At 44.9% G+C, this 21655-nt stretch overlaps 2 protein-coding genes across 3 annotated transcripts in view; one reads left to right on the top strand and one right to left on the bottom strand.

The window, feature by feature from the left end:
• Window positions 1–1999: 1999 nt before the first annotated feature.
• On the bottom strand, window positions 2000–7077 carry LOC309802599 (uncharacterized protein). Of its 2 annotated transcripts, none has more exons than XM_082618283.1 (2): window positions 5572–7077; window positions 2000–4274 (listed from the first exon to the last, which is right to left on the bottom strand). In XM_082618283.1, exons 1-2 carry the CDS (start codon window positions 5979–5981, stop codon window positions 3914–3916), a joined length of 771 nt encoding a protein of 256 aa, XP_082474409.1. In that variant the 5' UTR covers window positions 5982–7077; the 3' UTR covers window positions 2000–3913. The 2 variants fall into 2 exon arrangements, with proteins under 2 accessions (XP_082474409.1, XP_082474410.1); XM_082618284.1 differs by having other exon boundaries at window positions 2000–4271.
• Window positions 4814–21655, top strand: part of SPIN1 (spindlin 1) — a 63908-nt gene continuing 47066 nt past the window's right edge. Inside the window, 1 exon segment of the mRNA XM_082618279.1 lies at window positions 4814–4904. The gene's annotated coding sequence lies outside the window, so the exon portion shown is untranslated.

The following is a 21655-nucleotide window of genomic DNA, read 5'->3' as shown; positions in this document are numbered from 1 at the left end:
AAAGTTACTTAAGAAATGGCCAGTGCCAGAGGGACACTCTGACATTCCCCCTCTCGCTCCCTGAAAACAGGAAATAAATCTCCCATGTGAAAGGTACCCTTTTTTGTACCAGGAGGCAAAGAGAGATCCTTATCACCAGAGACAAGGAAATCAGGCTGAGAAGCCTGTATAAACAAACGCTGTTACTTTTTAAATTCACTACCCCAAGCCCAAATTCTATTTAGATTTTTCACTGATTGAGCACCCAAAACCTAAGTGTGTATTGTCAGTTCCTCACAAATTTATTTTTTCTTTGTCTAAAAAGTATAAAATCTGCCTGCTTTGGTCACCTCATAGATCCCATTTCTACGAGGCCTACCTATGCATGAATTAAAATTTGTTTTTTTTTCTCCTGTTCATCTGTCTTGTGTTAATTTTGTTATTAGTCCACCCACAAGAACTCAAGAGGAGTAAAGGGGGAAATTTCCCCCTCTCCAACAAGGTGAGGACACTAGAGAGGGCACGGGGTGGGGGGGAGAGGGGAGGGGTCAGAAGCCAGGGTGTTGGATCTAGGTCTGTGTGTGGCTCCTGCAGAGCCTGCAGTAGCACCTCTGGCGAACCTGGGTTTTTTCCCTAACTGGTTACTTCCCCTCGAAGAAAAACTTCTGTGTTGAGGCTGTGAAACAAACTTGGGGAAGCTGGCTACAAACCACAACTGGTCTTCTGTAGTGTCTTTAATGAACCACATCTCTCACCAGGCTCTAGTCCAGGCAGTAGAGATGCAGCAGAAAATAGAAACAAAGGTGTGCCCTCTGGAAGTTCAGAAGACACGATGTGACAGAGGGTGCTAAGAGGCTTGGAGAATCCATCCTCACTCATTGCAGCCTCCTGTAGCCCCGAGTGGGGTAAATACCTGGAGAGGAGCCAGGCAGAGCTGACCCTGCATTTTCCTGAGCATTCCTTACCTCTTTTTTGGCCCCACTGCTGGCCATCCAGGTAGGTTCTGGTCACCTCTGCCCTGGACGACAGCCCTAGACCTCATGCTTCTCCCTGTAGAATATGTGCATCAATGTGGCTCTAGTTAGAGATCTGGCCCCAGAGCCAGCGGAGAAGAGTGGCTTCTGTCCTAGTGAGGCCACCATCTTCTCAGGATTCACGTAGGGCTGCCTAACCAGCATAGCCATAACCTATAGCCACAAGTGGGAGTAGGAGAACCAGCATAAGCCACAATCATAATGAGGGCCATCATGTTAGACTTGTAAGCCCTGAGTGCTCCCAGTTCAATGACCTTTGTCTCCACTGCCCGGGGACAGCAGGCTATAGCACCCAATTGGGAGTTGACCCAGGCAAACACTGGGGAGAGAGCATCCTTACTTACAAGGTGACTGGTGGCCTATAAGGCTCACTCACTTAGAGGTTAAGTTAATACAAAGAATCATCCCTATTGCGTGGGGTACATACTGAATACTGAATACTTTTTGCTGTGTTGAATAACTGAATAATCCTGTAATAAATATAACTAATTTTAAAAGGCTCCTGAGGATCAGTTTCCTATGATCCATCAATGTCAGTGGGGTGAATATACCAAGGTTCACTGTGGGTTCATCTCTGGGGCAGAAATTCCCTTCTCCCCAAGTAGGATTCCTGGGACCCAGCATTAAAATAGACATAGGCCTTGTATAAGTTGAAACTTTTAACACGCCTGTTTATATTTGTTTATATTTGCCAGCAATATAGTTCCTGCAGGATGAAAAATACATGCAGGCCCTTCTGACGTAATCTCCAGAAGTCCAGTGTGGTTGAAAAACTGTAAAGAAATTAAGTTTCTGGAAATGCTTAGTTAGCAAGTTGGAAGAGAACAGAGGCTGCCTGGGAAGTTGAAGCAATTTGGCTTATTAAGCATTCCAGAAATTCACAAAATACTTCGTATTCCACTTTTCTAACTTGTTATTTTGAAAAATTTCAGTTTTCCAGAAAAGTTGAAAAAATTGCAGAATTAAAACATATATACCCATCACTTAGATTTACCAATTGTTAACCTTCTGCTACATTTGCTTTATCTGTATATAAAATACATGTTTCTGAGCTATTTGAAAGAACATTGTAGCCACCAAAACTCTTAAAATAATTCATCACACAGCTCCGAAGAACAAGGACGTTCTCAAACATAGCCATTATCACAGTGAAACATTTAACAGACTAAATAATACTCTCTTTAATATATTTTCCATCAAGTTCTCCAATTATCTCCCAAATCTCTTTCATAGCTTCTTTCCTTTAACTTGGTGTAGGATCAATGGTCATGCAACGGATTTGGTTGTGGTCTCTTATGTTTGAACTTATTCCTAGCTTTTCTGTGTTTTTCTTGATGTTGATTTTTTGAAGAGTCTGGTGGAGCTGTTTTGCAAAATGTCTCTCACACTGGATTTGTCTGATTTCTTCCCCTGTGACTAGCTTCATTTTAAACCTTTTTGGCAGATATACATGGGTGACGTAAAACCTCATTTTTGACATTCAGCACGCTAGCAAGTAAGGCTTCTGAGGGCCGTTGAGATATTTTTAGCAGAAAGACAAGTAGTTGCCTTCTCTGGAGTGTGGTCCTTTCTGACATAGGGCTGGCTGACCTCCCTGGCCTGTGCATTCTTTTTTTTTTTTTTTTTTTTTAAGAAAATATCTTTTTTTTAAATTTTTGGCTGCATTGGGTCTTCGTTGCTGCGTGGCTTTCTCTAGTTGCAGTGAGCAGGGTCTGCTCTTCGTTGTGGTGCATGGGCTTCCCATTACGGTGGCTTCTCTTGTTGCGGAGCACCAGCTCTAGGTGCGTGGGCTTCAGTAGTTGTGGCTCACAGGCTCTAGAGCGCAGGCTCAGTAGTTGTGGCGCACGGGCTTTGTTGCCCCGCGGCATGTGGGATCTTCCCAGATCAGGGCTCAAACCCATGTCCCCTGCATTGGGGGGCGGATTCTTAACCACTGCGCCACCAGGGAAGTCCTGGCCTGTGGATTCTTGATAGTTCCCAGTGATCATCACTAGAGGCCAACTTTAAAACAGGGGTTCTCCTGTGTTGGAGGGGATAGGACAACATATTTGGCTTTGTCTGGAGACATTTTTGGTTTTCATGTTGGAGGAGGGAGTGTGCTACTGGCACCTAGAGGGTAGAGGCCAGGGATGCTGCCAAACATCTCCCTTAAAAAAGAGTTATCTGACCCCAAATGTCAACAGTAGCGAGGTGGAGAAGTCCAGGGGATGCCACTGAAATATTCCAACTAGCTGACTCCTTGGCACCTGCCTCCTTCCATTTCTCCTTGTTTCTGAAATGCTCCACTACTGTCTGCATCATAAACATTAAACACAAAGGAAAGTAACAACTTCTCAACGCTTCCTAACTGGTAATTACGGCGACACACTCTTGTGTGTCTGTAACTAAATTGGCCCTCTACTGGCCTGTGAACTTGTAGCTCTTGCCAAGTGTGTCATCTGAGATGAGCACTTTAATTGTTCCAACAGGCACGTATCAGTCTTACTTGGAAGAAAAAGGTGCCAGTAAAATCCCAAAGAGCATTGCTAACTGACAATTGTCCTGCAGGTTAGAGTATACGCAGTGCTTTCCAATAATACGTCTGTCATTTGACCTGACAACATTCGGGGTGGCGGTTTATTACGAAGTGACTGCGCTTTTGCACTCGAGGAACCACGTCCGCCCAGCGACTCGCTAGAGGACACCGGGCTGGTGGGGGGAGAGGGCTGGGCGGGAGTCAGGAGATGAGGATGTGGGGAGAGGAGAGTCCCAGGCCAGGGCTTGGGGCGGGCAGAACTCCAGGCTGGGGTAGGGGTTCAGACCCGGGGTTCAGCCTACAGGTACGGCACTCCGCAGGAGTCAAAACTGTTCTGGACGCTTCCTTCCTCTCCCCGTCCTCCTGCAAACAATTAACCTGGCACTCAAAGGGCATCTTGGCTGAAACAGAACTCAAACAAGTTCACGAGTAACCGTGGGAATGCCTGGCTCCTGACTTCCGCGGAGAGCCGAGCGAGTTCTCCAGTTGGTGGTGGGGGCGGCGCACGGGGAGGGAATGCAGGGTCAAGCGCTGCAGAGCTCACTCTCCCCGCCAGGTAGGGCAGGTGAGTGGGCGAGGCCCGGGTCCGTGCCGCGGTGGCGCAATGCGGCGGGGAGGGGTCCGCGCGGGAAGCCGGACGGCATTGGACGCTGTCTCTGCGGCCACGGCTCAGCCAGTGGAAGGCCTTGTCACTGTATCCGGCTTTATCCAAAGGGGCGGCGTGCGCGACGCAGGTCAACTTGCTGCTTAAATTCAAGGACAAGGAGGGACAGTCATTCGGTGAAAGCCCTCCCACCGCGCGAAAACGAAACTTCCAAGGATGCCAAACTTCCACTGCGACCGCGCCGCCCCTCTCCCGGGGTTCCGGGCCCTGAACGCCGCCTCTTCCAGCGCGCAGCTGGGGCGCAGCCAGGCCCCGCCCCCAGGTGAGAGCCGCGCCCGGCTCCTCCCCGCCGCCAGGCCCCACCCAGCGCTAGGCCCTACTCCGTTCTGTTCGGCGGCCAGGTGAGTGGTGCCAGGCCAAGGCCTGCTCTGCCACCAGGCCCCGCCCCACCTCCAGGCCCTCCCCCACTCAGTCCCGCCCCACCACCAGGTGAGCAGTCTCAAGCCAAGTCCGCCGGGCCCCGCCCTCCGCCCTCTAGGCCCCGCCCACTGACTGCAGCGCCTGCGTAGTACGGCCCGTCGGCCGGGGCCGGGCGGCTCGGCCGGTGCAGTCGGCGGGCGCAGTGCGCGTGCGCCGTGCGGCCGGGGGCGGGCGGCGGCGGCCGCGGAGCGGGGGCGGGGCGGCGCCGTCTGGCTCGGTTGGGCCGGGGCGGGAGCGCGGCGCGGGACGGCAGGGCCCGCGGGCTGCCGACGGCGGCCTAGGTGGCCGGCAGGTGAGGTTCGTGCGCCGTGGGGAAGCGGGCGCTGCAACGGGGTCGCGGGCGGGGCGCGCTGAGGGACGGTGGCGCCCGGGGAGCAGCGGGCCGAGGCGCATTGTCCGGGCGGCGGGTGGCGCCTGCACAGCGCCCCCTGCCGGCCGGGCCGCGGGCGGGGGCCTCGGGCTCTGACCGCGCGCCTTTGTTCGCCGCCCCCGCCAACATGGCCGCCGCCCCCGGCCAGGCCGGTCGGCCCCGCGCGCTTTGTTCCGGAGGCCTCGGCACACTGTGGGCGGGGGGCGCGGGGCGGTGGGGGGGGCAATGCGGCGGGCCCTGGCGGGGGGCGGGGCGGGGTGAGTGTTGCATAACCCGGGCTGGGCGGGGAGGAAGGAATGGGACCCTCGGGTCTTGAGGGGGAGGGGTTCGAGTCCCCTGGGGCGGGGGTGGGGACTGTATCCCTGGTTGGGTGGGAGGGGATGTAAAGGGGGGAGGGGAACGGGCCCTCGGGACGTGGGGAGGGGCTGGGGTGGAGGGTGGGAAGGAGGTGGGGGACGGAATGGGGACTGCCCCCTGGAGCGTGAGAGAGAGAGGGGCTCTGGACGGAGACCTCAGAAAGGGGAGGGTGTTCTCCGGGTTCGGGACCCCCCTGAGGCCTGGCGCTGGTCTCCCACCCACGGCTGTGTACCTACGACGGCGTAGCCTCCCCGGCGGCTGCCCTGGGTCCTGCAGCAGTAGGCTTCGTGGAGAAGGGGTTTTTTCGGGGCTCCCCGTAACACCCCCCGCCTCATTTCCACCGCCCCCTTGGCTGCCTGTCCGCGCGCCCTGGTCAGCTCTGCGCGGGACTGGCGGACGGCGGGGTTTCTGCACACGCACACTCACACACACACTTTTCTTTTTCATCACGAGTGACCTTGAACGCATTCCGCAGGCATTTGCTGAGATTAATTGCACGGCGCGGAAACTGCGCAGTGCCTTCGGTTTGGCTCTGTTCATCTTACCAACTGCGGATGCGTCCTCGACTTTACCGGATTTGATTTTAGTGATGGCCTCGGCAATAAATGCCACGAAATAGGCACCCCAAATCTGTTTACGCATTTGCTTTACGTTTATTTGCTATTTATGATTTGTGGATTGGGATTCCTGGTTTTGGAGAGGGTTTTCCATGCACGTTGAAGTAGCAAATACGGATTTTGCAGTACGTTAAAAAGCAACACCGAATACATTTAAGTGTTAACGGATTACACTGTATAACGTGACTTGTGCCAGAGACGACGTACCTACCAAAATGCGAATTCCTATATAACTTCTGTTGGAATTTTCTGGAAGGAACTCTGCGGTCTGAAAGCATTGATGGAGAGTACAGTAATTGCTTTCTACACAGCTTTTGCTAGGAAGTGAAAACTAAACCTACACTTGAGGGTGTATACCAGGACAGATTGAGTTTGTGAACATTCTTAAAGGTTGTGAACTTTCAGAGGCTGTGAAATTTCAGATGGGGGTCAAGTGAAATGAGGAGGCTTCTCCCCCATCCCCCCAACCTTGGTTAGTGGGCAAATACCAAAAAGTTGTAGGAGCTACTGGTTTACAGAATCTTTATTATCAGACTTGATAATTAAAGGTAAGAGTTGCTAAATATGTTTGTGAAAATTATGGGTAGTAGATGTGTGTTTCTTGTGAGAAATAAAATAGAATTTCTTTATTTTGACTCTTTTGAGTAGCAAAATGGTTACTTTATTTTTTTTTAGTGTTTATTTATTTGTTTATTTTGGCTCTGCCGGGTCTTAGTTGCCACACACAGGATCTTTACTTGTGGCATGCGAACTGTTAGTTGCGGCATGCGTGCAGGATCTAGTTACCCACCCAGGGATCGAACCCGGGCCCCCTGCATTGGGAATGCGGAGTCTTACCCACTGGACCACCAGAAGTCCCACAAAATGGTTACTTTAAAATGCCGTGAAATGGGTAAGGAAAAGAGGCCCTCAGTCATCTCTGTGATTAACTTAGCATTCTTTTTTTTTTTTTTTCTTTTTTTTTTGCGGTACGCGGGCCTCTCACTGTTATGGCCTCTCCGGTTGCGGAGCACAGGCTCCAGACGCGCAGGCTCAGCGGCCGTGGCTCACGGGCCCAGCCGCTCCGCGGCACGTGGGATCCTCCCGGACCGGGGCAGGAACCCGTGTCCCGTGCATCGGCAGGCGGACTCTGAATCACTGCGCCACCAGGGAAGCCCAAATGTTGTATTCTTTTTTTTTTTTTTTTTTTTTTTTTGCTGTACGCGGGCCTCTCACTGCCGTGGCCTCTCTGGTTGCGGAGCACAGGCTCCGGACGCGCAGGCTCAGCGGCCGTGGCTCACGGGCCCAGCCGCTCCGCGGCACGTGGGATCCTCCCGGACCGGGGCACGAACCCGTGTCCCGTGCGTCGGCAGGCGGACTCTGAATCACTGCGCCACCAGGGAAGCCCCTAGCATTCTTTTTTTTTAAAGATTTTCTGTGGGTCCCAGACTTTTGATAGTACTGTTTCTGCCAGTACCTTTGTTTACCACTTCAGACCACAGTAACAATGTTTACTTAGTTTTGGACTGTATATGTGAAGCAGTGTTTAAGGTGGTGTTCTTGGTGATGCTAGTGCTAAGCAATGCTGCAGGAAAAACAGGGGGGTTCTTGGTTACCTTAGTTTGGGAAACAGTGCTTTGTCCTTTTCCTGCTCCCCAAGGGTCACAATTCACATATCAGGCCAAGGGCTCTGAGAAATAGTACCAGCAGTGTTTTCCGTATTTGGCCCCAGATCTCTTCCTGTTCTGTTTTCCGTGTGATACCTAGTAACACTCTTGAAATCCAGGTAGTGGTGAAACGTTGGTCATTGATGTCCTTACCGGTAATGGTACCACTCCTGTAAATTGTGGACTGGGAGGCTGATGTGATTTGTGTGTGCCTGTGCATCCCATGGGAAAGAGTACCTCAGAGTTGGCTCTTACCACACTGATAGTGTATAATTATGAGTTACTAATTTGAGGTCTTAACTAGAAGAAGTTTAAGTATGTAGTGTTCTCACTTCCCAATGACTTACCTGATTGCATACAGTTAAACTCCACTGGCTGCACTCCTTAATTGTTAAGCATGTTTTTCCGCCGGTATGTTGGAAACACATAAAAAGGATATTGTTGTTCCTGAAGAATTACTGTGGATTATTTTAGAGATTAAAAATAATGCTGTTGGGTATTTCTTTTGAATTAGCTGTTAGCAGGATTCTAATCTGCTGAGAAAGAGCAGTTAACATATATCATGTAAATACTTTCTTATATTTATTAGATGCTTACTTGTGTTTTCTTTCTCTTTTCCTTGAATGAAAAGAAATTGGAAGCAGGGAATCAATTGTGAAAAGGATAAGAGCTCTGGAGTTGGACATGGACATCGAATGGCCTTCAGCTCAGAAGAGTCTGGGTTGAAATCCAGCCACACTCCTTACTGGTTCAAAGCCACATACATGATTCATCACACAGCCTTTTTAAGCTTTCTATTCCTTAACTGTAAATTGGGATGAAACCGATCATATAAAGCTGTTATGAGAATTAAATGCAATGGATTTGTAGAGTTCCCAGTACAGTTCCTGAAGAGCAGCAGCTGGTGCCAGTCATTGTTGATTTCCTTCTCCATCCTGCTTTTGAACTTGGCTGTAGTTATTAGCATGTTTTTTTCAACATCAGGTTGCTTAGGTGTGCTTGTCTTCAATTAAATTTTTTTTATACATTTATTTATTTATTGGCTGCGTTGGGTCTTCGTTGCTGCACGCGGGCTTTCTCTGGTTGCGGCGAGCAGGGGCTACTCTTTGTTGCCGTGCACGGGCTTCTCATTGCAGTGGCTTCTCTTGTTGCGGAGCACGGGCTCTAGGTGCGCAGGCTTCAGTAGTTGTGGCATGCGGGCTCAGTAGTTGTGGCTCGCAGGCTCTAGAGCGCAGGTTCAGTAGATGTGGCACATGGGCGTAGTTGCTCCGCGGCATGTGGGATCTTCCTAGACCAGGGCTCAAACCCGTGTCCCCTGCATTGGCAGGCGGATTCTTAACCAGTGCGCCACCAGGGAAGTCCCAATTAAATTTTAAGTTAAATCTCTACTGGGTGCTTATTATATGGCCTTAAAATTGCCATAAGTTGTGTATGGACATAATACATAAAGATGTGCCCTCAGAGACCTTACAGCTTGGTAGGGAAGATACCCATACATAAGATGAGGAAATTCTGTGCTTTTGATATCTGGGAAGAGAAGGTGATGTTCCAACAGGGTTAAGAATATAGATTAGGAGAGGAAAAGAGTCTAGATGGAGGGACAGCAGGAGCAGAGTCCTGAAGAGAGTGTTTGAGACCATTCTGGATTTGAATTACAACCAAAAGTTTGCCCTGTATTGTCGGTTACTCCTGTGTGACAGATTTCTATGGTTCCTGGACATCATAAGTTCTCTGTGGGTATTGATCATACCACTGCTGACACCACTTATAATTTGGCATGGCCAGTCTGTCTAGGGATGAATTTGGGGCCAGATTTTAAATAATTGTACATATCACATTAAGGTGGTTGGTGTTTATCCTAAAGGTGAGGGGAGCCATTGAAAGGCATTAAACCGTATGAAAGATGCATTGGAGGAATCTGCCAGTGTAGGAGCTCTAGTTTAAAGAGTGTAGCCTGTTCAAGAAGGCAGATGAAGTCATTTGAAGCAGGGGCAATTTGTCTGGAGTCCCTAGAATGTTAAGTGTGTTGACTTTTTTGGGGGTGGGGGGTGGGTGGTAGAGGGAGGAAGGATCCATTCATCATGGATATTGTTTTATCCAAATGTTGAGAGAGTAAACAAAGAGGTTAATAAAGCATTTTCATACCATTTTAGATGTTTTTAGATTGTAGTAATAAAGCATGCCAACTTTTTAAACTTAGATTATATTTGTTTGTTTATATTTGTTGTTCAGCTTGCTTATAGTTATATCCTTACAACCTAGGTTTAATTTTTGGACCTGTCTGAAAATGATCCACGTATTTATCTATAGATGATCTATATACTTAAAGACACGTATGTATGACCTGTATATCTATCTGTATATTAACTAATCATATATCTAAGTTAATACTCCTAGTGTGAGTTATAGGTCCTGACACAGGGTAAGAATGTTCTTTTTCCTATGTACAGGGTGGATTGTTCTTGTTTCTTTTTCCTTTCTCTCTTTCAGGATCACTGTGGACCCAAGGAATTTTATGTATTTGGTGTGTTTTTAAACAAGTAGTCATCATTCTTTTCCCTCAGCTTGTTCTAATTTGGGCATGGCTTGGTCCTTTCAAACTAGTTCTCTTCCCTTGGATGCGACCCCATTAATCTTTGAACTGTTTCTTGCTCATGTTACAAGATGTCTTAGACTCACTTTGTGCTTTTCCTGCCCAATATCTATCAGCCAGTTGTTTTAGCTCTTTTTATCAGGCAGTGGAATTTAGATAACAAAATCTGGTGCTGTGTGTCCTTACTGCTCCTGAGATGCCCTTGCTTTCATTGGATAGGCTTGGGAAATAATAAATTTTGCTTTTGTGTTGATATTTCCAATTCACATTTAACTTTACAGGGTTTTTACTTTGGCTTTATCCTTTCTTCTCTAATGTTAAAAATTTGCATTCTTAGCAACAGTAGTTACTTTCCTTTATCCTACAGTATAAATATAGTAGTTTGAAAACATTAATAACAGTAGAGTGATTGTAGGTTTGTATTTTATTCTCCTTGTTTTAAAAATGTATCCATGGAAGGATGTACAGTTGACATTCTGAATTATAAAATCATTTGAAAACATTTTCCCTCTGATTTTGTAACCAATTTGGTCATTAGTTTGATTTATTTGAATGAAATCTTTAACTTTTAAGGATTTCTTTAATGTTTTAATGTATTTTTTCAGTTTGTAAAACATTTATATAGTTCCCGAATCAAAGCTGCATTACAAAGGTATGTTCACATTCTCCCTTTTCTTCCTATCCCTGCACTGTTCCCCTCCTGCCCCACTTTTATTTTTCCACTGTTTTATTTTTGCAGACACAAGCATAAGTATGTTTTTTACCTGCCTTTCTTAAACAGAAGTTTGTGTACACTGTTGTTTCTTACTTTTTACTTAATATATTCTAGAGATCACTTCATATACACTCTTTTCCATTCTTTTGTGTTTGTAGTTCATTTCCTGATTATGAACACTTGGGTTGTTTACATTCCGTTACTATGAATAACCTTGTGGATGTATTGTTTTGTATTTGTGCAGGTATAGTTTCAAGATAGTGAGATCGTTGGGTAAAAGGTAATAAATATGTTTGTAATTTGTGAGTGTCAGAAAGTACCTTTTAAAAAGGCAGATCTGATTATGTCACCTTTTACGTAAAACCCTCAGTGGCTTCCCGTTGCTTTAAGGACAGAACTTCAAAACGTGGCCTTAAGGGTGTGCATGTTTCTTAAACTTTGGGGCCTTGACCTCACCTGTGCCACATCTCCCTTTGCTTTCCTTGCTCCAGCCATGCAGGTCCTTCTCACATCTCCCGTGCCCATCATCATCTCCGCCACCAGGGAGTGCGGCATTTGTTCTTTCCCTCTTCCTGGAATGCTTTTCCGTCCGGGTTTCAGTTATTCCTAGTTTCATTTAGAGCTTGTCTCAGGCATCACTTTTTTTATGAAATTCGTTTTGTGCGAGTTTGCACATTTTATAATAAAGGTAGAATAGGGAACTTCGATATATCCACCACTTGCTACAGCGACTAGCAGTTTTTTGACTCTACTGAAGTCAAGTTCTTCTATTGGGGACATTGTTGTCCTTCCTGGTGCTTATCAAAATTACAGGGTTACATTTGTTCACATGATTTAATGGATTTTTGTTTTCTCAAAAAGGCTGAGCTTCATTAAAGCAGAGATTCTTCTTGTTTTGTCCATAATTACTTTTCTAGTCCTTAGTTCAGTACTTGGGTTGTGAGTGCTCAGATTCCCTGGGCAGTAGCTAGAATTGTCCAAGGGCAGGTTGCGGCTGTGTGGTTAAATGTGTGGTCTGTTGCACAGGGGTCTGTCAGACAGTCTTAGTCAGGGATCTCAGTTAACACAGCGTAGGAGCTGACGACGCAGCTCGTTGATAAGGCTGTTGTCTGTGTGCCTGATGCTGGAGTTTGCAGTCCGTAGGACAGGCATTTGAGAAAGGAAGGTGGATGTACAGTGGGGGAGAACCCAGACTGGAAGCCACAGCAAGACAGATGGAAAGCTGTGTCAGTTCTTTTGCCTCTGACCTTGGTTGTGTGGATATCCTGAAAGAGTCATGGAGGTAACCACACACACTTGGCCCAGGAGGCAGAGACTCAGGGAGCCTGGGGGAAGGTAGAGTAGTTGTTGCAGCCTCGCGTCATTGAAGCAAATGGGGAGTTCAGTGGGTGCAGGCTGCAGATGTCCTACCAGATGCGTGCCCCTTCACCTGCTCCGTCCGCGTGCTGCACAGTAGTCTCTCTTGTGGCCCGCCCAATCTAGAAACTAATGGGAGTGGAAATCTTGGGGAGTGCGATTCAGCCTAGCCAAGTGAAAACGTAGCAAAGCGAAACGATGAGTTCAGGGTTTTAAATTACCAGGTCAGGTTCCACATAAGGGACCTGAAAGTTTCTACAACTGCCCTAAAACTGCAAATTGAATTCCCCGTTTGTAAGTGAAAGCACTGGTTGGTAAGGAATGGGATCCTGAAAATTGGATTAGAGGCATATGGTCAGATTCTGTTTTAGCTGGAGACCTTGAACACCTAAATTCTGCTGGGCTACAGTTCCCAGTAGAAGCAGCCTTTCCATCCCTTGCCTGAACCTAATCTCCCTTTGCCTGAAAAACCTGCATTTGGCTTCCCCTAGGATCATCCCAGGAGGCCCCAAAGGGTGAGGTGCAAAGTGTGGCCCATGAAGAGGTAGGCCTGCCCTCCAAAAGATTGTCTAGTTTGCAATGAGAGAAATAGGAACCTGGGGAATATTTATGGGAATGGATGTTAAGGGTGTGAGTTGAAGGTGAAGGGAAAGTAAAGTAGGCCAAATTTATTGATGTGGATCCGTAAGGAGAGATTCTGGATTCAGGGTTATAGCTTGAGGGCTTAGAAAGGGCTCTGCTTGGTTGATTGCCTGAAACAAACCAAAGGGTGACCTGCACTAAGTGGAGTTGAGATGCCAGAACTACCTTGGTATTTTGTAGAGGAAGGTGTCCAGAGGCTTAGGGAGACTGGAGTGTTGGAGTGGATTTGTCATGAAAGACTTACCCTTCCTGGGAAGGTTCACAACTCAGGCCTTATCCCACAGCCATAAGACATCTGCAAGACATCTGAACGTTTGGTACGATAAGCCCCAGTATCCTTGAGAACTCTGGTCACTCTTCTCTGTAGATCAGAGATCACAGTGGGATCTGCTGGCACTGAACTGGGATCTGTAAATGCTGTGGTGACAGTTGGATCCTGGGTTGTCAGGTCTATTAAATGGTCTTTTTTATTTAGAGTCAATCTCTGGGTTGGAACTACTGGTAATTTTTTGGTTACTCTGGTATTTTTGTGTAACCCTGTGAAGTTTTTCCTTAAATTGACCCAGTAAAAGATAAAAGCAATTTTATGTACTTTCCGTTCATAATTACTCTTCACCACAAGTTTTAGTCCATAAAGTAGGGTTCATCTAAAATACATTAGCCTTTAAATATATAATTTATATGACTTGTGGGACTATAATTTGGTGGACTCTTTTTGGAAGGTGGCGTCATTGAAACAATATAAAATGCCTGTACTCTGTTCGGCCTAGCAATTCCACTGCTAGGAATTTATGATATAGATGTATTTGCACAAATGTACAAACCTGTATGTGTAAGATTTTTCATTATAGCGGTGTTTGTGGTAGTGAAAAATTAGAAACATCTGTCTAATATTGAAGTTAACAGTAACGTAAGTGATCTTTATATCCATACACTGGAATGTTCTGTCACTATTAAAAATAAGAGGAAAAAGTTTCCTATACTGCATGGAAAATGTAATGTTTAGTAAGAGAAGCAAGTTGTAGAACTTAGTGTGTGTGTGCATGTATGTGTTTTAAGATGTTTGTATATCTATACTTACTATGCTTTAAGAATTTGCATATGTCATTAGATTCACAGCAGTCTTTTAACAGTGGTTACCCCAGAGGGATGTGAGAATGATGAAGGAAGGGGGAGGAGGGCTCCATGTAAACAGTCCGGCTGCATACAGCTTCTTTTTTTTTTTTTTTAATTTTATTTTTTATACAGCAGGTTCTTATTAGTTATCTGCTTTATACATATTAGTGCATATGGGTAGCTTCTTAATCTGAGTTAATAGTAAGTAGCAAATTCCCCTTTGGTTTAAGGATAGTTGACTTTTCAGAGTCTTGCCTTTTTGATTTTTCTTTTTTTCTTTTTTTTGGTGAAATGTACTGAAAGTACAGAAGTAGTTACAGATCCGTGGTTTGTGACATACCAACCGTGGAACTCTACTCATTTTGTCATTAATTTCATTCACTCGGTCATGTATAGTTGTAGTTTGTTTATTCATGTAATTATTTACTCATGTATTATCCATGGTAGTAGTTCATTCTCCTGTTGATAAATACTGGGTTGTTCCCAATTTGAGCCTGTTGAGGGTCCCCCAAGGACAAGCAGACAACAAGTTGGGATTAGATTTTGCTGTATTGGGAGAAATACTTGTGAGAAAGCCAACAGCCCCTTGCAGGACTGATGTATGTAGAGGAGGAAGAGGTTGGAGGGAACGTTTGGTACGATAGGTCTTCGGACCTAAGTGCAGTTCTAAGAAAGTTTAAGCAAGGCCAGTGACATGTCCTCCAGCCAAAGTTGGGGTCAGAGGAGTTCCTTGTCCTGCAGGAGTGGACCTGCTTTAGCATCCTGCCTATGGCCAGTCATTGGCTAGAACAGCCTGTGGGAAGCGTTGCGCTGGGGGAATGGTGGTGATGGATTCAGAACAGAGCAGCTCCCCGTGTTAGGTGATCCAACAGGCTCATTTCCATGACTGTCACGGGGCTCATGTGAGCAGACATGCTGTGAACATTCAGGTGCATGTTTCTTGTATGCTTTTTTGTTGGGTAGACTTAGGAGTAGAATTGTTGGGTCATATATTATGCCTATGTCCGGTATTAGTAGATAATGCCAAACTTCCAGTGTGGATATACCTATCAGTTTCTATTCCAGCTACAGCAGGGGTCCCTAACCCCCAGGCTGCAGACAGGTACCCGTCTGCGGCCTGTTAGGAAACCGTCTGCACAACAGGAGGCGAGTGAGCGAAGCTTCATCTGCTGCTCCCCATCACTTGCATTACCGCCTGAACCATCCCCCCCCTCCAGTCCATGGAAAAACCTGTCTTGCATGAAACTGGTCCCTGGGGCCAAAAAGGTTGGGGACCGCTGGTGTAGAGCAAACAGAGAGCAGAGGGTGGGGGAGAGGGCAAGGGTGGAGAAAAGAGCGGGAGGGAATGGGTGGGGAGTGGGAATTTTTTTCATCTTAAGCAACTAAGATTTCTAGGGTGGTTTGTAACCATAGCATACTCAATAACCTATCTTGTCAGATAAACTTTTTGTTTGTTTGTTTTAAATACACTTTATTTTTAAGAGCAGCTTTAGGTTCACAGCAAAACTGAGTAGAAAGTACAGAGTTCCCCTGTACCCCCCCAATCCCACACAAGCACAGCCTCCCCCATTAGCAGCATCCTGCACCACATTGTACATTTGTTAGAAGGGGTGAACCTACATTGACAAATCATTATCAGCCAAAGTCCATAGTTCACATAGGGTTGGTTCACTCTTGGTGTTCTGTATTCTGTGGGTTTTGACATTTATAATATGTATCCGACATTATAGTGTCATACAGAATAGTTTCACTGCTCTAAGAATCTTCTGTGCTGTATTTATTTTTTTCTGATTTCTGTCTTCATTGTGGTCATAATACTATATAATTAAAAGCTTATGAAATTTTTTGAAGCTTGCTTTATGGTCCAACGTGATCACTTTTTGTAAATGTCCTGTGTGTGCGTGGAAAGAATGTGCTTCTGTCTTTGTTGGATGCAGTGTTCTATATTTGTTAGTTTAACTTGGTTAATTGTGTTAAATTCTCCTACATCCTTACTTTTTTCCTTTTCGTTTGCTGGTGGTATTGGTTACCAAGAGAAATGTATTAATACTCATATTTTGCATTTGTCTGTTTCTCCTTACTTGCGATAATTTTTGCTTTATCTATTTTGTGGCTATGTTACTGGGTGCATACAGTGTTTAGCATTGTGTATTTTCTTTACCGGTTGAGTCTTTTAAAATAATTGTCTTTCCTTAAGGCAAAAGTGTTATTAGAGGTCAAGGTTGATTAGCTTAATATTAATGTAGTTGCATTGTCTTTTCTCTGATGAGTAGGTGCAGTGTGTATCTTTTTTTTTAACCTTGTACTTTCAGTCTTTGTACTATGTTTTGGACGTTTCTGTTGTCAGCAGTATATAGCTGGGATTTTAAACATCTAGTCTGGCAATATTTCTCATAATTGGAGTGTTTAGTCTATTGATATTTAAATTTAACCCAACTGTTGACATAGTTGGGTTTAAGCATGTTGTCTTAATAAGTGCTTTCTGTTTATTGTACCTGTTTTATGTGTCTTTTACTCCTTTCTTGGCTTCCTTTGAATACCTTTTTTTTTTCCTCTGCTAACCTCGAGGTTACTTAAAACATGCATCTTTGACTTGTCAAAATGTAATATTTGGTTGTTTCCCCCTCTCCCTGGACCCTTAAACTCCATTTATTTTAGTTTCACTTGCGTAGCACGGTTTGTGCTGTTTTAATTCTGTGTATATTTTGTCTTAGGACGTTACTAATTTGTACAGCAGTAGCCACATCTAGATTTACCCTTTTCCTTGCTCTTCGTTCCTTGTTGTAATTCCGGTCCAATCCAGTTCCAGTTCCATTCTCCTTCTGCCTGAAGAACATTCTTTATTTCTCCCCTGTTGTGTGACTCCTAATAGTGAATTCTTTGAGTATGTGTTAGTCTAAAAATATCTCAAATTGATTTTCCCTTTTGAGGGATATTTTTGATATGTATAGAGTTCTGACTTGTCAGTTTTCTTCTAAGATGTTGAAAGAAGTTATTAAATTAGATTTTCAGCTTTCCTTTTTTTTCTTAAATAAAGTGTCAGTTTAATATGTGCTGTCATGGATGGGATTTATCTTTTTTACTTCAGGCTTTTATGGGGGTTTTTTGGTTTTTTTTTTTTTGTTTTTTGTTTTTTTTTGCTCTTTCAACAGTTTTTATGATGTGTCTAGGTATATATTTCTTTTTATTTATATTTTGTGTTCATAGGTCTTACTGAAACTGTGGTAATGTTCTTTATTCTCTTGAGAAGTTTGCAGGCATTATCTTTTCAAGGATTTCTGCTGCCCTGTCCCCCCTACCCTCTACTCCGTTTAAATGCAGCTGAGGCCTTCCCAGTCTCTTACCCTTTGCATGCTTCGTCCTGGGTATTTCTTCTGACCTCTCTTTGTTCACTAAATTTTTAACGAGACCAGCCTATTGATAATCTATCCATTGAGTTTATTGTATTTTTTCACTTCTGGAAAATCTGGTTCTGTGATAGTTTCCTACCAGAGTTTTGATTCTTATTTTTCTGTCTCTGAACATAATAGTCCCAGCTATTTTATTTTTCATGTAATAATTTTATTTACTCCTGTAACCTTCCTGTAGCTTACTTTAAAGTATGATTTTATAACTGCAACACCTGGTAGCCCAGTGGGTCTGCTTTTTTTTGTTGTTTATCTGTCGTTTCTGCTAGTTTTTATTTTGTATCTTTCTGGGCTAACTTGCATGGTTGCACGTGTAGTAGATTACATTTTTTAAATCGTTTGAGATAATTTGGGGTCAGGATGATATTCCTAGAGAGGTTTTATGCTTGCTGTGCCAGACGTCTGAGGGAGCTAGCAGCTTGGGATCACCTCTGCTAAGTTTTAGGGTAAAGAGGAGTTGCGGCAGGACTTCCTACCATTCCGCCAGCTCCCAAGAGCAATTCAGGATTCCACGTCATAGAGACGTGGCTTCACCAGCCCCCTCCTTCCTTTGGTAGTCCCTGGGTTCTGGTCTTTGGCCCCTCACCTTGCAAAGTTGTTAGCCTTAGCTGCCCCTTAACACTTGGCAGTTACTCTCAGGGAGAAAAGCTGCACGTGTGGGGTTTACCTACCACTCTAGGTCCTGCCTCTGGAAGCACTGCACTCTTCACTTTCTTTGACACCTTCAAGCGTATGGTTAGTGTATGTGTCACTGTGTGTGTTCAAGTTTTTGTCATGCAAGTTTTCGGTCATATACAGTTGTTCCTCGATATCTACGGGGGATTGGTTCTGGTATCCCCAGAGGATACCAAAATCCATGGATACCAAAATCAAGTCCCTTACATAAAACGACGTAGTTTTTTGCATATAACCTATGCACATCCTCCCATATACTTTGTCATTTCTAAATTATTTATAATATCTAATACAACATAAATATTGCATAAATGGTTGTAAATGCAATGTAAAAGCTGTGTAAATAGTTGCCAGTGCTTTCAGGAACTTTCTGGAATTTTTTTTCCCCTGAATATTTTTGATCTGAAGTAGGTTGAATCTGTTGACGTGGAACCCACAGATATCCATTCCAGTGATCTTCCTGACCTTGATAGCTTCCTGGCTTCTGGTATGGCAAGATGTTCCAGGCTCTTCATATATTTCCTCCCCCTCACCTGGAATTAACCTTTTCTATAAGAAACCCTGCTTCCCAGTAGTTTTTGTTAAGGGTGTTCTTTTAGATTTTATTTTGATAGTCTAGCTTTCAGGAGAGTGGTCTAAATTACCAGTCCATCACTACCAGGATTGTCCATTCTTTACATTGATTCCTGCAGGTGGCCTTTAAAGACACATCAAAGATTCAGGGTTGCTTTTTGCCAGTGGCTTTAGGCAGGGGTTGTTGTGCCACGGACGTTTTCTCAGTCCGGTGAAACCTATGGATACCTTCTCAGAATGTTTCTGAATACAGTGAATAAAATACAAGGGAGCAAAGAAGAAATGTTGTATTTAAATAGTTATTAAAGTATGAAAACAATGTTAATTTAGTAATATGGCTTTTTTTTGTTAATATGTTAAGTGACAGATAAGACATACAGAAACAATTTCATATTTTAAGGTACTAAAGTGACAGCTCTTGATGTTTATCAAAAAGTAAATTGAGGTGGTCTTTTATCTCCTTTCCCATATTGATCAACAAATAATTGATGATAGGGAATACAAGAGAGCATAATAGATCTGTGTGTCACAGCAGTGTAATCCTGACACACTAGCTACCCAGAGTGAGGCCAGACTTTATAGGCCAAACCACTGTCCTCCATAAAACTGCCCTCACTACAGACACCAACAATAAACTTGCTGGTCCACAGGCCACCCACGTTTCTGACCACCTGGCTACGAATTCGGGGGTCCTCATGACCTTCTCATGTTTGATAGTCCAGTAGAACAACTCACGGAACTCAGGAAAATGCTGTACTTACGATACAGTTTCATTATAGCAGAAAAGGATCCAAATCCATGACCATCCAAAAGAAGAAGCACACAGGACAAGGTCTGGAAGGGTTTGAATGGGAATCTTCTAGTTCTCTTCCGTGGAGTCAGGAGTATCACTGACTTGCACATGGATATGTAATGGTGCATGGAGTTAAGAGTATTGTTGACCAGGGAAGCTCTCTCCGGCTTCTATGTCCAGAGTGTTTATTGGGGTTTTGTTATGTGAGCATGGCTGATTGAATCATTGGCCATGAGGTTGAGCTCAATCTTTAGTTTCCCTCCCTGAAAGTTGGGCTGCTATCAGGGGATTCAAAGCTCCAATCCTCTAATCCCGCGGTTGGTCTTTTTGGTGTGACCAGCCCCATCCTGAGTCATCTTGTTAGCACAAACTATCTAGGGACCCACCAAAAATCACAAACACTCCTGTCATTTAGACATTCCAACGATTTAGAAGGTACTTCCCAGGAACGGGGGTGGGAGGGGGCAAGGTCCAGCCAAACTCTTTGTTTTACAACAGTCACCAATTCTGTTGTCACAGTTCGATGACTAATGCCCTGATGGCTGATCCACTCCGGTCATGTCTTGTTCTGTGACAGGCCTCAAAACTTAATTTAGAAGTAGCTGATGAGGGCTTCCCTGGTGGCACAGTGGTTAAGAATCCACCTGCCAATGCAGGGGACACGGGTTCAATCCCTGGTCTGGGAAGATCCCAAATACCGCAGAGCAACTAAGCCTGTGCGCCACAACTACTGAGCCTGCGCTCTAGAGCCCACGAGCCACAATTACTGAAGCCCGCGCGCCTAGAGCCCATGCTCCACGATAAGAGAAGCCACCGCAATGAGAAGCGCACACACCTCAAGGAAGAGTAGACCCCGCTTGCCGCAACCAGAGAAAAGCCTGCACGCAGCCACAAAGACCCAGTGCAGCCAAAAAAAAAAAAGCCAAAGTAATTGATGAGCTTAAAAGCTCTTTTGAGATCTGTAATAAATGCAGTGGGGTGGAAAGATCTGTGATTTCTGTTGTTGAGAAGGTCAGGGATACTGGTAAAACAATGTGGTTTCATACGCTCATGATGGAAGGAAGTGCTTGCTATATAATTCAGGTGAAAGTTAGGAAAATGAAGATAGAATTTTTCCCTCATCCAAATTCATGATACTTGTGGATTTTGTCCATACTTAAGAGCTCCTATTTTAGAACTTGGTGGTTAGATGTCTCATGATTTAGACTGTTTAATAATTTTGTTTATATTGATATGAGAGTTTGGGGCCCTGAAGGCCTTCAGATATACACTTGGTATGTACTGTAGCCAAACACTGGGTAATTAACAATGCTGTGTTCAAACAGCCCTTCATTTTAATCTTGAGGTTTTAGCCAAAGGGACAGCCTATGCTGGAGACCTCTAGAGCACTGTTTTTACATGCCATCCATTGAAACATTTGTGACTGGACTTTCTGGTAAATTCTTTTGGGTACTTAGGAAGGTTCTGAGTTGTAATACAATGTTTTCTCTTTCCAGATTTATAGAATCTGAAATTATTGACCCTTTTTCTCTCTTAACATTTTATTGTGAACATCTGTATACTCACCATCCAGATTCAGGAATTGCAAATATTTTGCCACCTTTTTTTTAATACAATTTTTTTAAAATTTATTTTATTTATTTATTTTTGGTTGCATTAGGTCTTTGTCGCTGCGTGCGGGCTTCCTCTAGTCGTGGCGAGTGGGGCCTACTGTTGGTTGTGTTACGTGGGCTTCTCGTTGCACTGGCTTCCCTTGTTGTGGAGCACAGGGTCTAGGCGTGCAGGCTTCAGTAGTTGTGGCACACGGGCTCAGTAGTTGTGGCTCACGGGTTCCAGAGCACAGGCTCAGTAGTTGTGGCACGTGGGCTTAGTTGCTCCGCGGCGTGTGGGATCTTCCCAGACGAAGGCTTGACCCGTGTCCCCTGCATTGGCAGGCAGATTCTTAACCATTGTGCCACCAGGGAAGCCCTACCACCTTTTCTTAATCTATTTTTAAAAATCACATCTTAGGAAATAAGCTACAGACTTTTGAGTACCTACAGTAAATCTGTGTTGTTGCCACCAATTCCAAATTTTGCTGTTCTTCTCTCTCTGCTGTTGTTTTCCCCAAACTTTTTAAATGAAACTTCCTATACACTGAAAAGTTAAACCTATAGCTGAGTTATACCTGTATGTTTTCCATT

This window comes from Mesoplodon mirus, assembly GCF_964341445.2.
Source record: "Mesoplodon mirus genome assembly, chromosome: 1".
Taxonomy (NCBI): domain Eukaryota; kingdom Metazoa; phylum Chordata; class Mammalia; order Artiodactyla; family Ziphiidae; genus Mesoplodon; species Mesoplodon mirus.
The sequence above is the reverse complement of the archived record's forward strand: the minus strand, read 5'-3'. Positions and strand labels throughout refer to the sequence as shown.